This window comes from Condylura cristata, unplaced genomic scaffold (assembly GCF_000260355.1).
Source record: "Condylura cristata isolate star-nosed mole 26May11 unplaced genomic scaffold, ConCri1.0 scaffold00004, whole genome shotgun sequence".
Classification (NCBI taxonomy): domain Eukaryota; kingdom Metazoa; phylum Chordata; class Mammalia; order Eulipotyphla; family Talpidae; genus Condylura; species Condylura cristata.
Window position 1 is genome coordinate 38,241,265 of NW_004567105.1, and position 16,137 is coordinate 38,257,401.

General features: G+C 40.6%; 1 protein-coding gene across 2 annotated transcripts in view; it reads right to left on the reverse strand.

Moving 5' to 3' along the window:
• The window catches only part of ANO6 (anoctamin 6), a 179,995-nt gene that overhangs the window by 18,432 nt on the left and 145,426 nt on the right, over positions 1-16,137 (reverse strand). For both annotated transcript variants that reach the window (XM_012720473.1, XM_012720472.1), the window contains 6 exons: positions 15,707-15,849; positions 12,835-12,912; positions 7,103-7,328; positions 5,921-6,090; positions 5,629-5,726; positions 1,724-1,854 (listed from right to left, as the gene is read on the reverse strand). In XM_012720473.1, coding sequence (XP_012575927.1) covers positions 1,724-1,854; positions 5,629-5,726; positions 5,921-6,090; positions 7,103-7,328; positions 12,835-12,912; positions 15,707-15,849 — 846 coding nt within the window. The remainder of the gene's footprint in view (positions 1-1,723; positions 1,855-5,628; positions 5,727-5,920; positions 6,091-7,102; positions 7,329-12,834; positions 12,913-15,706; positions 15,850-16,137) is intronic.

The following is a 16,137-nucleotide window of genomic DNA, read 5'->3' on the forward strand; positions in this document are numbered from 1 at the left end:
TCCCACACCAAGGCAGAAGACAAGGTCTATTAACTCCTAGAGAAAGCAAGCTGCAAAACTGCAGAAAGTTCAAGGGCTCTGCTTTGAACCACAGGGACTCCTCCAGTTCCCTCCCCGAGGTGGGTGGGGGGACAGAGTTGGCGCTGGGAGCAAAGACAGGAGCCTCCACACTAGTTTGTCAGAAGATGCTGCTCTTCAGCAGCTGGAGACATAATTTAAAAGTTAGATGCTGGAGTTGACAGAGATGAGGAAGTCTGCAGAGTTGAGACCATCACCAAAGATGTTCTATATTTATTTTAGAGGAGCAAAAATAACTCAAAGGCACTTGGAAATTCTATCTCTCACAAACTAAAAGCAGAAAACCTAGATATCACTCTTGAGTAAAGAATAATAGACTGCCTATTGTCAGAAACTGATTACTTTTTCTGATTTATTAAGTATTATTGGGATAATAAAACAATTGAATAAAGCAAAGAAATTCTGTCAAAACAGCTGTTATTCTAGCCTTCCTTATAGATTTAATAGTCACATCAACTCTCTAGCACATGACCACGTAACTCTTCCTCTCCATGCCACTTGTTTGTCAAATCAACTATAGAAGAATAACTCTTTTCCAACTTTGCTGTGCTAAAATAAAAATCATGTTCTCCCCCAAGATGTTGTTATTGTTAATTCTGATAATACTTCCTATAAAAGACTTAACAATTATGACTCAATAGCAGGTAGCTGTCGTAAGGTCATTTTGAGAATAAACATAGTAAATAAGACGAACCTTTCACCTTATGGTGAAAGCAGATGTGTTTCCATGTACAATGCGTATTTTTTAAAAGCAACTGTTTTAGAATATAAAATAGAATTTAATAGAAATCTCCCTCTCTCTGCAAACCGGTAAACAGAAATGACAAGGGGGTGTCTCTACAAACACACCCCACTCCATTCAGTGTAAGACCTCTATCACAGTCAGCCTCCCTTTCCTGTTCCCTAAGCCTGAGACCAGCATAATTCACTGCACTAGTTAAGCAAAAGGGCAAAGAAACAAAACACATAAATCGCTGGGTTTCTATTAGATTTAAGTATGTCATGCTTAAGAGAAAAGATGCTCTTTCCTATGGAGATCTAATTTTGAGCTGTATCCATTGAAAAGCACCTGAGGACTTAAAATCAGGTGCAACTGAAGCTGAACCCAAGGAAATACTACACAGATGGGCAAAGGCATTCAGGCAATGCATGCGGACTATCAATGCCAGACCAGCAAACATAGGTCTGAACTCCAACCAGTTATTAGATCTGAGGTCACTCAAGGAAACAACTGGCCAGGAGAAAAAGATATGCAGAAGCAAGTGCAGGCTGTGAAAATGAATGGGGGCGGGAAGGGAAGACCCTGACATCATTTGTACAGCTCAGGCTGAATCACCTCTAATAACAATTCTGAGCTGAGGCTCAGACAACATGGTAGGACGCTCTGATAATGATGGTACCGATGTACCTCAATGAGTATCTTGCTTCATTGTTTGGTAATACATCTGTAGCTTTGCACAACATAAATACTGACAAAGAGACACAGTCACCTTATTTGCAAGCCTGATTCTATTAATTTCATTTAGTTGAGAAAAATAAACTCCGTTTCAACCCACTAGATTATTATCTGGCTCAATAATGTTTTTGGGATCCGAAACGTGCTCCAATATAATTTACATCACCCAAACTACCACCAATAACTTACTCATTTCAAGGTATTCATAAAATAACCCCAGCCTGCCCATGAGCTGCAGATGGTAGTCCTGTTCCCATCGTGGGGTGACCTTTTCTGAACCTGAAACTGAGTTGCATCGTCCAATTAGATTCTTGATCCAGCTGTCAAAAGATCAAAGTGCAGATTAGACTCTTATCCCCCAAATCATGAAAGTATGTGTTGATATCTCAAGTTGAATAAAGAACATATTAGGAAATTAATTCTTTGTTTCCGTGTTAAATTTCTTATTATTTCTGTAGAAATAATGGGCTGTAACTCCTATTACATGATCCTTGGTCTTTTGGGTCTTTTATTAGGTTATGATTCTGGTGCAGGGATCTTCATTTTAAGTCCACATGAAAATCATCTATGGAATTACAAACAAATCCAGATGCCAAGTACTTTCTTCCCTGGCCAAGAGGAGATGCTTTCTTTCTTTACCAGTGGTTACAAAGTAATTTCTTTAGGAACTTAGCATATGGGCAAAACCATTTTATAAAAAGTTGCCTTTCACTAAGTCCTTACTGTATGTGTGAATTACTTTGCATGGCTTTTTCTTTTATCTTCATTCTATTTAACACACATACTAAAGATAATCATTTTTTCTGTTTAGGACACCCTATAGCATTCCCACTTGCTAATTTTGAACAAAAGCACTCTCTCCTATTTAAATATGTTCCACTCCTGGGTCTACTTTTTTTTTTAATTGAAATTATGAGGATAGACAGTGAGGAAAAGCCATATTAGGATTTTCTTACTGCATGTCTCTTGACAAAATTACAAATTGTTGGGCTGTTGGAAAAGCCAAGCTGCATTTTTGCTTGAAGAACAGAAAAAAATACATCATGCCTTTTCCAAAATTGCAATACATTCCAAGAAGGGATATTTTTTCTTTAACAGCTCACTTTCCTTACTCAAGAAGTTCAAAGCCATTATAGAAAACTAATAAGAAAATCACAGTCATCCATTACCTAAACATCAAAGGACAATGCTACTGCCATTTTGAATACTTACCTCTAACTATTTTTCATAATATTTTATCACAAGAATTTCTCCAGAGTGGCCCTCCCTGGTGTTGCAATGGGTTAGGATGCAGCACTGCAAGCACCCACATGGCGAGGCAGACCTGGTCCACCAGCTGCTCCCCTCAGCAGTGTACTTCATCACTCTGCCTGTTCTGCTCCCCACTCTGAGTCTGGTGAATCCTCTCACCATCCCTGCACCTCTGGCCTATACCCCAGTTTTGTATGCATGAATAAATAAATAAATAAATAAGTAAATAAGTAAATCTTTAAAAATAAAAAGATGTTAAAAAAAATTACCCCAGAGTGAGCTGTTTCATGCTGGAATTGTAGCAGCCCTGTGTTATGTATAGAGTAAAATTCCCAGGAGTGCCTTAAATCTCAGAATACTAAGTGAGTGAGAAGGCCCAGGGGTGATGGGCTTGTTCTCTGGGTCCAATAAACAATGATGCTAATGTGCTGAGGCTACATATTTAAGGCACGAGTTACTCGGTTCTCACTGAGCACCCCGTAAATGCCCAGCGTTGCCCTGGATGCGCAAGGGCCCCCTAAGGTCACGGAATCACAGTGTCAGCTTTGCTTCTTCATTTGCTCCGGGAACTGAACAAATGAAGGAGCCGAGGTGGTTGGGGGCAGAGGGAGGTTAAGTTTATAGCGAAACTAATTTCATTCCATTCTTTTTGATGCATTAAAGTAGTATGAAAATAGCCACTGAATTATAAGGCTTTTCTCTCCCTTATTCCTTCTGGGATGGGTGTAGTTAGGGTGACAAGAATAACTACCACGTCCTTGTTATATGAGAACGTCATATGAAAAAAGTAAGAAGGAAGGGGATGCCTACCTAAAGAGAAGAAGCCGCAATTTTGTGATCCCGAGTCATCCCCTAATTTGGTTAATGTTTAGCAATCCAGGTTTTCAAAAGTGCAAGAAAGATCACTGAAACATGCTGCCTCAGTAATTTGGGCTAGAAGTAAAAACATCGACAGGCCAGGTTTAGGTGACTGTAATTTGTCATACTGGGTGCAATATCTCCTGGAGGAGAAGCAACAACAGCTGTGGCTCCAACAATACACCTTCCTCTAAAAATATTTCACAGGAACACATTTCACTGCATGTGAATTTATCAATACTAATTTGGAAATTAGATCCAAGCCCCCTACATTTTTAAAATAAAAATGAATTTACTGACAACCAGTCATCAAAACAAGTGCGAACTAATCTACATCCTTCAAAAAATGCTTTCAAGTCTGCGTTAAGACTTTCTTCTATTTGATATTATTTGTTTTCATATAGAAACAGTGTTATGTGTGCATGACCTACTTTTACTCATCTGGAAAAGCTGGATATGAGCTCAATGAAAGCAAGGGTCACTGACAGCACAGTAGGTAAAGAAAATAGTAATTTCACAGCTACGACTAGAGTCCTTTAGGGAAGAGGAAAAAGAGAGGTCATTGCTTAAGGACAAATTCTGCTAATTCCCGCTGAAGATGGAATGAGCCTTGTGAAGAAATCTGGAAAGACACACTGAAACCTAGAAGTTTCTGCTCTCCAAAAACAGGAAGAAAAAAAAAAAAAAAAAGAGGGTAACCGTCCATGAACAGAATGAGCAGAATGGCAGAGTGAGAGGAAGGGCGAGGGAAGGGTAGAGAGAAGAAAGTTTGATGTGATATGGGCAGGGGCAGAGGTAAGGCAATATGACAGGAGACTGGAACTATAGAGAGGGTGACAGAGGAAAAAGCCAATACATTTCGATAGTGGGATGAAGGATTTTTTTTTTAAAGATTTACTTAATTTGTTTATGCATACAACTGAAGTATAGTACAAAAATGCAGGGGAATGACAGGATTCCCCAGAGACAGTGGAGAGCAGAACAGGGGGATCCACTGAAATCCACAGCTGTGGGGAGCAGCGGTGAGACAGGTGAGGTTTGCTGTGCCATGTAGGTCAGCTCCCTGGCTGGGGATTGTACTCAGGCCACAGTGATGACAGTGCTGAGACTCAACCCCTAGGCCACCAGGACCTTATGACAACTTGTGCTCTCATCTTTAAGGGAAAGAACAGTAGGGTGGAACCTTCATGGTAACTGCTTTAGATACTGCTCTCCAAAACTATATCCTCTATGGTACGTGCCCTGGGACCACAACACAACTATTCTCCAAACCTGGAACTGGAGATATGTATCTACAGTGTTCTTTGTGGATGTGAACTTGGATAAGTCATTTACCTTCTTTAAGCCACAGAATTTTCATTTGCAAAAGGGAGGTAAACATATAAAACACTGAACACAGTGATTGACACAGAGGACATCCAGCAGTCACTATCACTGAGTTTTAAATGCATGGTGGAGAGGGAGGAGAGACTTGTGAGAAGTTGTGGGGATACTTAGTTCACAGCCCCAGAAGGGCAAGCCATCCAGGGTCAATGATCAGGGATGGGATTTAAGAAGGTGTTTTAACATACTTATTTAAACCCTGAGTATGGGTCTCCCTGGTGGCCTAAGGGCTGAGTCTCAGCACTGTTCACCGCTACGGCCTGAGTTCAATCCCCAGCTGGCCAGGCAGCTGACCCACATGGCACAGCAGACCTCTCCTGTCTTGCTTGATGTTCCCCTCAGCAGTGGATTTCAGTGGATCCACTTGTTCTGCTCCCTGCTCTGTCTCTGGGGTATCCTCTCACTCCCTACTTTCTGGCCTATACCCCGGTTCTCCTACACAAAAGAAAACCTCAAGTACGTTTACTCTGATGGCTGGGCTACCTTGACTGGAGACTAGTAGCAGAGTCCATTATAGTTTAGAGATGGACACGCAGGCAGATTATTCCGCTGGGTGCATTTTTCTACCCCCATTCTCCCAAGATGACACAGCTCATACTCACGGAAGTAACACTTCTTGTATGTTATTCCAGATTGCTTTTCCTCCCATGATTATCGTCAGCTGTGTTGTTAGTTCAAGGAGACAGCCCCCGGGATCACACTGCCATGTTAAAGAGAACATGTCACTTAGATTTGTGATGGGTCTAATATGAAACAGTCATTTAATCTTATTTTTCTGATATTCTTTTTTTGGCTAAAAATCAGACAGTAACTGTACAATAAACTGTTCATTGAGCAGCAGAGAAAACATGAGGTAGCTTAAGTTATCAAGAGGATGTAATTCTAAATTCACACCTCTTCATTTCTGTATTTTCCCAGCCAATACACGGGCTCTCCTGGGTAACCGACAAATTTGCCCTTAAAGAAGGCAATGTAGAAACAGGAGGAGTAGTAGTTGACAAACTGGAACAAGAACATCTTCATGGTGAGGCTGTTCTCATAATCAGTCTGGGTCCTTGGGAGTTCTACAGATCAAACAAAGAAAAGTGAGATTTTAAAATTGTGAACAGCTTTGAGACCCTCATCAAAGGCACTCATACATGAGTTAACCTGTTAAAAAAAAAAAAACAACCCATCAATTCACACTGTTTCCATTTAAGCTGTTTGATTTCTTAATATAGCTACTGTGTTAATTCCAAATTTACACATTGTTACAAGAATTTCCCCCATGAATACAATATCCCACAAGGCAAAAAATTAAAAAAATCAACTTTCTAAAGATTTAGAAGCACAGTGTTATCAAAAGGGCAAGAATTACCTTCGCTTAGTACTTTAGAACAGCTTGCTAAATGATCTATCTTTTTGAATTGTACTAAGGTAGATCTGTTAAAGGAAATAAACAAGACAACAGGAAACTTGCTAGAAGCATTTGGGGAAGACAGAACAGGTCACCCTCCTGTTCAGAATTTAAATTGGCCGGATGATTTTCAGAAGATGACCGGTGAGTGGACCATTTGGAGAACGATGGAGGCCTGTGGGGTGTGGGGGAGGCACCACACTTGGGCCACTAAGCAGCTGCCTGGGAAGCCAGCCAGAGAGAAGAAACACTTATTATAAAAGCCAGAGCTGATGAGAATGGAGCTGTATTAATATGAACAGCGCGGGGAAGACTCGTAACAGTGTGATTACTCGTCTTCTCGGCAGCAGAGGAAGCATATTTGCTACTGGAACCATGACCCTATTCCACTTATTTGCAATAAAAAGACTATTTACTTTCAACAATGCAGTACATGATCTAATATAATTGAAAATATTACTCAACCCTGATCTGTTTGCACAGAGCTTGGACATTATAATGATTATCTTTGTTCTGTCCCTTTCACGAAGGCAAAGCTGTAGACAATTCATTTCCTATAGAAACGAATGAAAATATGTTTACACTTGAAATGTTCTCAAAATTTTAACATCCTAGACTTGAAAATGCCGAAAAATAGTCTCTGTTTTTGCTAGGTCCCACCGCGGGGAGTGGGGTCGTACCAAAATTAGTAATCAAGATGGCCACTTTTTCATAGATGATGTTCAGAATCATGATGATGATGAAGCTGATGATGGATGCCGTGATGGTCGTGGCTGTCTGTGGAGTCAGGTACTTCTGGATTGGGTCTGTGCCATTTAAGTTCTTGGGAAGTTTTGTAGAAAACACAATGAACACTGAGAGCCTGTAGACGATGATGCCAATCACTGAAGCGATAATCAAGAGGATCTGAAAATAGAGCAAATGAGAAGCATGAGACTCCCCAAGAGCCACACTTTTTTTTTTTTTTAAGATTTATTCTTTTATGCTTGCAGAACTGGGGTACAGGCCAGAGGTGCAGTGGCAGTGAATCCACCAGAGACAGAGCAGGGAGCAGAACAGACCGACTGATGAAGTACACAGCTGAGGGGAGCAGCAGGCGGGTCAGGAGAGGTCTGCCGCGCCATGTGGGTCACCTCCCGGGGCCAGGATTGCACACACACTGAAGTGGCTACAGCCAGACTGCAGTGCTGCGTCCTAGCCTGACCCACACTTTTATAGTGAAAAGTTGTCCGCAGGGGAAAGGCCTCCCTGTGGCCTAGCACTGAGTCTCAGCACTATCACTGCTGTGCCAGGGAGCTCACCTACATAGCGCAGCAGACTGCGCCTGTCTTGCCTGCTGCTCCCCATCAGCAGTGGATTTCAGTCAATCCACCTCTTTGCCCCACTCTGTCCCTGGTGAATCCTCTCATCCCTGCACTTCTGGCCTGCACCCCAGTTCCTCTCCAAAAAATAAAACAAAACAGAATTTGGCCCTGGGATGAAATGAACAAGATGCATGTGTGAAAGGTGTGAATCTCCCATAAGAGAGGTGGAAACTGGGCAGGCTGCATCTCAGAGAAAGAAAAGGGATGGAGGGTCACCAAGGGGGTGCAGCCACTAAATGAGATGTTAACAGCAGGGACGGCACCTGCAGGGAGCAAGGAGACGCGGGGGCCCCAGGCTCGCTGTAGAAGTTCACTGGGAAGCTGAAACTGCTGCGGGAAAGAAGTTCTGTTAGGGACAGGAAGCCTATCTTCACACAGGGTAAAAATGGGGTAACTGGTAACAGGTTCAATGAGAAGGAAAAATTCTCTATGACAACAGAACTGATGAAAATACCCCTTCTGGATGTTGCTCAGCTAAGTAAGTAAGAAGGAAAAAGAAAAATACCCAACCGTTTCAGTTATAGGAGGGATATAGGAAAATTGAACCATGGGTCAGGAAAAAGACAAAAATTGCAAGGAAACCATTCATCTGTGGTATCCAGCAAGGGGGGTGGGGGGCGGGGTAAGGGCCCAAACAAGGGGGCACAGGGACTGTGGTGATTGATGGTCACTGGTGCTCTGGTGGTGGGAGAACTATGGGGAGTACTCCTGAAGGGAGAAATCAAATACTGTTGAAAAAATGAACAACAACGTAAGGAATAAAACACCCCTTCTATAACAAGAGCATTTTTGAGGTCGTGAATGTGATTCTTTGGCTTGGCTATAATCCCTGAAAAGCATGTGCTAGCTTTTGTCTCAGCTCGCATAGCAGGCCATAATCCCTGGACAGGATGAGAGAAGCTGCAGTGAGGCCCCCAACTAACTGTTAGAAGTGACAAAGGTCCCTGCCAATGAAAGCTTTCCACACTTTTCATGCTTGGATCTTAAAATCTTAAACTGGTCATCAAGCATGCCGGCATTTGCCTGAGACTCACTCACTAAGCCACTGCATTTCTGACTATATAAACCCTGTCCACAGAGGCCTGAAGCCTAGTGTGCACAAACTAGGGTTTCACTTATCACCAGGCGGGTTTTCCCTGGACACTCAACGATGCCCAGGAAGAGCAGCATTTTCAAGCTGTTTCTCCAATATCTGCTTTCTTGGACAGGTTCCAGTCTTGGCCTTGGTGGGCCTGACTGCTCAGGATGACTACCACGAGAGAGAAAAGCTATGGAAAGGCGAATTTCAGAACCTAGCAAATTAGGCTGTGTAAAGTTTTGCAGAAACAGAGGGAGGCTGGTTTTCACCTGGGGAGAGCAGGGAAGGCAGTGATGACAAGCCTGGGCCTGAAACCAGACTCCTGAATTTGAATCCCACCTTGGGCACTAACAGGGAAGCAGGTACAAATTACTTAACCTCTTGAGGGCTTCGATTTCCTCACCCACATAAGGGGGTGGGGGAAGGGGACAATAAGAGGGGCTGACTTCTGTCAGATTCTTGATTTGAAAGTCTCTTCTCCCACACTCTGTCCTGGTGATGGTTCTTTTTACAGAATTACAATGCTGTGTACTAGAAACTCACATAATATTACACCAATGTCATCTCAATGAAAATCTACTTAAAAATAGCTACTAGGGCCCTCCCTGGTGGCACAGCACTAAGCACAACATTAAAAAGCTAAAGCCACTTTCACTTCAGCATGAATTTGATCCCCACTCTAGAGATGACCCACATGGGGCAGCAGACCCCTCCTGACCCGCCCACTGTTCCCCTCTGCAGTGTACTTCATTGATCTGCCTGTTCTGCTCCCCACTCTGTGTCTGGTGAATCCTTTCACTGCCCCACATCTCTGGCCTGTACCCCAGTTCTGCATGCATGCATAAATAAATAAATCTTAAAAAAAAAAGCTACTAATTTATAGGGCTGTGTTAGGATTCATGGAGTTGCTACACGTAAAGCCCTTCAGTCATTGACACAGGCCCATGGAAAGAAGGCATTTGGTAAACATTAGCTATGAGGGCAGTGTATTAAGAAGATGTTTTTCTTACTTTTTAAGTTTATGAGAAGGCCTTCTATTTCTTCCTGTAATCTCTCTCATTAGCTCCTTCACAGTTAAAGTTTGTACTTGTGAAAGAAATACCATTTGTGTGTGTGTAAGTATCTGTGAAAATTAGCCAAGGCTGAGAAAATGTATTAGAGAAGATATATCGAGCCTTTCTCTTTCAGCTCAACATTTATATATGTTACTTGAATTGGAACAATATATGCATCTTCAGAAAATTTAAAAGGTCAGCACCATAATAATTTGTAAATTATTAAGTACTAGGTTAAGATTCTGTAAACACTATTTTCCTCAGAAAACAAAATTGTCATAACGCCCTATGAAGTAGGTAGAGTTCTGTCTTTTTTATGGAGTAGTAAACTGAGGCACAAAGAGATGAATAGTTTGCCCTCAAATTAAGCAACTATTGGGTTGTCGGAAAAGTCACGACATATTTTTTTTCTGTTCTCAAGCAAAAATGCGTCAAGACTTTTCTGACAACCCAATAGTAAGTGAAAGACCTGATATAAACTTAGAGCCCAAAGACATGCTAACTTCTTCCTATACCGCCTCCCACATGGTCCATGAAATGAATTCTAGTCCCTCCAAAGCCTTTATATACTTTGTCTGTTTTCAGACTTCAGGGCACTTGGTTCATTCAATATTCACAGGAAGCAGGGAAGCATCATTTTGCTTCCTTAAATTTCTTATCTTTTCTGATTAGTTTAATATACTTCTCTGATCATAACTTGATTATGTACTGACTGCAGACAATCTGAGAACACCCTGTAATAGATGCTGGTTGCGTTGCTATCTGGATCTGTTTCCAGTCCAAGAAGAGGAACTATAGTTTGCTTTGTGGGCAATAACTTCTCCAATTTCAGGCTCATAATATGGGTTGTTCTGAGCCTTCCTATGCTGCAGAAGTAGCTCCTGACTGGTTTGAGACAAATAGGGACTTCAGACCCTGGGTCTGAGCGACCAAATCAAAGATTGACAAAAGACCTAGTAAGAGTCACTGATAGGTGAGGTGGCATCAAGCAATGCCTGTAAAGGGCAGCTTCCTCCAGTAATAGAGACCTTGACTGAAGCAACCCTCAGATCTGGGACTTTCCATTACAGAAACCAATCCATCACTCTCACCATTATTGTTGTTTAAACAACTGGAAATTGATTTTCTGTCACCAAAACCTGAAAGGAACCCAACCATAAAGAATTGCAGAGAAAAAACGTGTTAGCTATGTAAAGGCACATTCCCACAGAATGCTAAAATGTTTTACACAGTGAAATGATTCTTCACATTAATTTTATTCTTTCCTATAGCCTATAATGACCATAATATTTTCATGCCACAAAATTTTCCCAAGGACATCTTTTTCATGGCTGTATTATATTCCACTGCATGAATGGTTACAAATAGGATATTTGGCTGATATATATAAACAGAGAATATATGACATATATGTTATAAGAATACATATATGCAAAATATACATATATAATAACTGTTTGTAATTTAATCTTCAGTGGCTATCACTGCCCATTATAAAATACTTTCTGATGAAAGTTTTTAAAGGTTTAATTAGTTTTTAGAGCATCATCTGAATATTTTTGAGACATATTGCCAAAGTGCTTTCCAAGAAGACTGAAGATAAGGGTAAAATTCTAAAACCCAACTATGAAGAGATGATTACTGCATTTCATCTTTACATTTGAGCCTCATCAACTGAGAGGTATAAATCCTATATAACTAATTTTCATGTGCAATGCTTTAATGACTAGTAAATTTTAGAAGTGATCTGTATTCTTTGTGTAGTAAAGAATACTTTATTATACTCTATTTGCTAACAAGTATTTCTTCTATAGTTTTAATTAATTAAACTTAGAATGCTTTTTGCTCTAAGTATCTTCCTCTGAAACTTGTGTTGCTTTAAGTTCTAAAAATTTTTTTACCTCAAGAGATCATATTTATCAATATTTCTAATTTCTTTCATGGTATTACATTTTTCTGGAACCTATTACAGGTAAATGGTTCATAGTATAGTTTTCATTTGTTTACTTAAATACTATCAAGTGATCTGTTACTATTAATGAATAACCCATTTTGTTATATATTAAATTATTACTGCTATTAGGACCCAAATCAAATCTGAGCTTCATCGCCTATTCTCTTTGGGTTACTTTTGAACCAATGCAAGTCTCTTGACAATTATACTTTTGACTGAATTATACTACTAATATGATTTGACCAATAATGAATAAAATTTTTCACTGTGGAAATATTTTCTTTTTCAAAAAAAGATTTATTTTATTTACTTATGGATATAAGAACTGGGGTATAGGTCAAAGATTGGGGGGTGGCAGTGAGAAGACTCATCAGAGACAGAGTGGGGAGCAGAACAGGCAGTTCAACTGAAATCCACAGCTGAGGCAAACAGCAGGGAGAGAAGAGAGATCTGCTGTGCCATGTGGGTCAGCAGCCTAGCTGGGGATCAAATCCGTGCTGTGGTGGCTGCTGATGGCTTCACTGTGCTGTGATTACCCAGCACCACCAGGGAGGCACCTATTATTGAAGTATTTTTATTTTATATTGAATTATTTGTTTACAGTTTAGTTTGTATCTTTGCAGTGCTTCTTATAAAGTTTTCATATTTCTTGTTAACTTTTTTTGCTAGAGCTATTTCTAGACATATTGCTTTAGTGGTTGCTACTGAAATATTTTAGAATTTGTAATATCTCCCATTTGGTCTCTTCACAAAATCTGAAAAATTCTGAACTACTCATCTGATTTAAGTAAATGTGTGGGAAGGAACCAGGAGAAGCACTGTGAATGGATACTTCGACACCTCAAGGGCAGTGCCATGTGTTGGCTCATAGTTCTCCCTGTGAGACTGTAATTTCCAGGCTCAACTTTTAGTTTCCTTTACATTTAAAATTAAGTAGTAGAAATGTACGGTCAACTCTTACCCAGAAAAAGACAGCACTTGCACATAGTGTTATCCGTATACATTTTCCCCACGTAGAAAAAGGAATACGTTCTTCTTCCTAAAAAAAAAAAAAAAAAAATTAAGCCAATCAAGGGAATATTCCAATGAAATTATATTTTTCTTCTAGTCAGTCATAACAGTGAATTTTTTAGAAATTTGTTTCCAAATATGGTCTTACTCTTAACTGCATATTCTTCTGTTAACAAGTCCAAACATACACACAACAGAACATTCAGGGTTTACTATATAGTATTTTCTGGAGCAGTAAGTATGAGACATAAACTCTTTACCTGATAGAAACAGCTCAGGAATTTGGTATCTGAAAATGTGGAGCTGTAATGAGACATTCCTGAGTTTGTCTTACATTTTAGGAGTGATCTACAAAAACAGCAGTTTTGCAGACATCTGCAAATACCAGGTCTCCAGGATGTGGCTTTTGGCTGAGTTTTATATTGTGTGTTAATTTGGTATAACTATTTATTTTTAGACTCTTCCTTTTATAGGTTATCTATTTATATTTTTCAAAAGAGAATCAATACTTCTCGAGATTTATCGGATTATAAGAACAGCTATTATGTAATAATTGCTACAAATACTTACAAATTTCCTTTACTCTGTGCCAAGTACTCTTCTTTGTTATTTATTTTTTTGTGTGTAGAAGAACTGGAGTGCTCACCAGAGGTGCGTGGGCTGAGAGGATTCCCCAAAGACAGAGTGGGAAGCACAAAGGCAGATCTACTGAAATCCACTGCTGAGGGGAGCAGGGGACAAGACAGGAGAGGTCTGCTGCACCCTATGTGGGTCAGCTCCCTGGCCAGGGAATGAACTCAGGTCTTGGCGGTGATATCACTGGGAAGTCACCCCAGGCTACAGGGATGCCCCCACCTGCTGCCCCCAGGTACTATTCTAAATGGGCTTTACACATTAAGTATATTAACCTTTGCCATACTCATGGGAGGAAGCAACTCAGTTCTGCTCCCTTACAGTTGAGGAAACAGTATTACAGAGAAATGACATTATTTGCTTAAGACAATTCAGTTAGTAAATGACTGTGTTCAGATTTGAACTCAGGCAAGCTCTCATTCTGACTTCACTGCCATACCAGAGTAACAAAAATAAAATGAGAAAGAAAGGTAAAACAAATGAATATTCATGTTAAATTTTATAACAAGCAACATTTCAATGGATGGGTATCACTTGGCAATTTTCAATTTAAAACTGGCAGGTTTTAATTGCCAAATTGTCTCTCTTTTTTTTCTTTAGTATTTTTCTAGTGTTGCCAATATGATATATATATATATTTTGGTAGCAAAAGTCCTTGTTAATACCTTTTTTGTCAAAGTTTCAGCCTTCATTTCTGATCATCTTTTCAACACACGCTTTGACTCTGTCTTCTGGAATCGTGTTAGGATCTATTCATTATGGGAATTATTTACAGCTTGTTACTTGGTAAAAGACAAATGTCACCTTCTGTTGATAACTGAACTTCATTTTTTTTCCATTTTAAAAATGAGGAGGTTGTACGGCTCCCTCCAGTTCATTTCAGCGTTGACATTCTGTAAATCTGTGATTTAATTTATAAAATCTATAGTTGGGGACATTTGCAGATGCTCATGGTGAAAGCATTTTCTCTCCAAGAGAGATTTGTATTCCGAACCCACTGTCTTTATGCTGATGACTGCCAATACAATCAGCTCTAAATTTCCTGTGTCGATGGAAGGAGCAATAAGGCAGATGATTCAGAAATCATCTTTCATTGGCTTTGAATATTTATACACAGTTTTTTTTTTTCCATCATTGCAGCAGTAACTACAGCAGCAAATTTACCTTTCCAATTCTATAAAATGCTTAGCACGGTGCCTCAACATAACTGGACCTCAACAAATGTTTCCCCCCTTTCTCCATCCCACTGTGACTTGAAAGTAAGAGTCACACTCTTTTGTGCATCCCCGCCAGAAGGGGGAGCCGTGACTCAGGCTAGTGGAGACAAAGGAGCAGCCAGTCCAGGATGAGGGGCTGACAGAGCCATTCTACCTGCGGAAAATTGAGTTAACTTAAAAACTCATGCGTCGTATGCTGAATGAAATACGCCAGAAAGAAGAAGATAGATACCGGATAGTTCTACTCATAGCAGAAGCATAAAGGACTGGGGGTGGGGGTGAGGGTGGGGGAATAATAGTAACTATATACCAGAGACACTTTATGGAGGTGGAGTGGGGAATGGGATCAAAAATGGGGGTGAGGGGTGCACAGGACTACGGTGATGGCACATGGGTTATTTGGTGATGGGAAGCCCACGGGGATTACAACTGAGATGGAAAAAGGCTAAAATGATGTAAAAATAAACAATTATATATAAAAAAAAACCACAACCGGCATGTCTTTCCATAGCCTTATTTCCCACCTATATACTGGTTTTATCAGAAAAAATGCATCTTTTCTTCTATAGATATGTCAGTCTGATTTGGCTTTTATTTTTACTGCTGCCATGAAGAGGAGACCATAATTTGTCTCCCAAGTCCACTGTTCTGTGACAAAAACATAACCTAGGCCATTCACTGAGAATCATCAAAGGATGTAATGAAGGGTCCCAGGCAACAGTAATTAAGTCCGCCTCCCCGTTGGCCTAGGGGTTAAGTCTTAGTGCTCTCACCACTGTAACCTGAGTTCCCTCCCCAGCCAGGGAGTGACCCACATGGCACAGCAGACCTCTCCTGTCTCCCTGCTGCTCTCCTCAGCAGTGGATTTCAGTTGATCTGCCTGTTCTGCGCCCCACTCTGTCGCTGGGGAATCTTCGCACCTAAGGCCAGTAACCAGCGCACTAGCCATACTGAACTGTACGATGCGCTCACCTGCGTGATCTCGTTGATGACCACGTGCGTGCACTTCGCCTCATACTCTGGTCGGGGCTGTTCTTCCTGCTGTAGCTCGACTGTGTCCCACTCGTACTCCAGCTCTGCCTGGCGCCGTTTCCAAAACTCCAGAAACAAGGTTACTAACAACAGAGACAAATACATGGTCAGTCAAGTCTAATTTATCGATAATAGTAACATTAAAAAAAAATGAAGCAATTCTTTTTATTCATGAACGTGATAATCCATCTTGGGAAAATGTGATGTGAGTGTGTCTAATGTGTCTGCTACCTTATTGCCAACTAAAAATACAGCAGTATTGCTTACCATGGAGCTTCCCTATGACTCAGCAACCCCACTCCTAGGTATCTACCCAAAAGACACAAAAACACTGATTGAAAAAGATACCTGCACCCCCATGTTTATTGCTG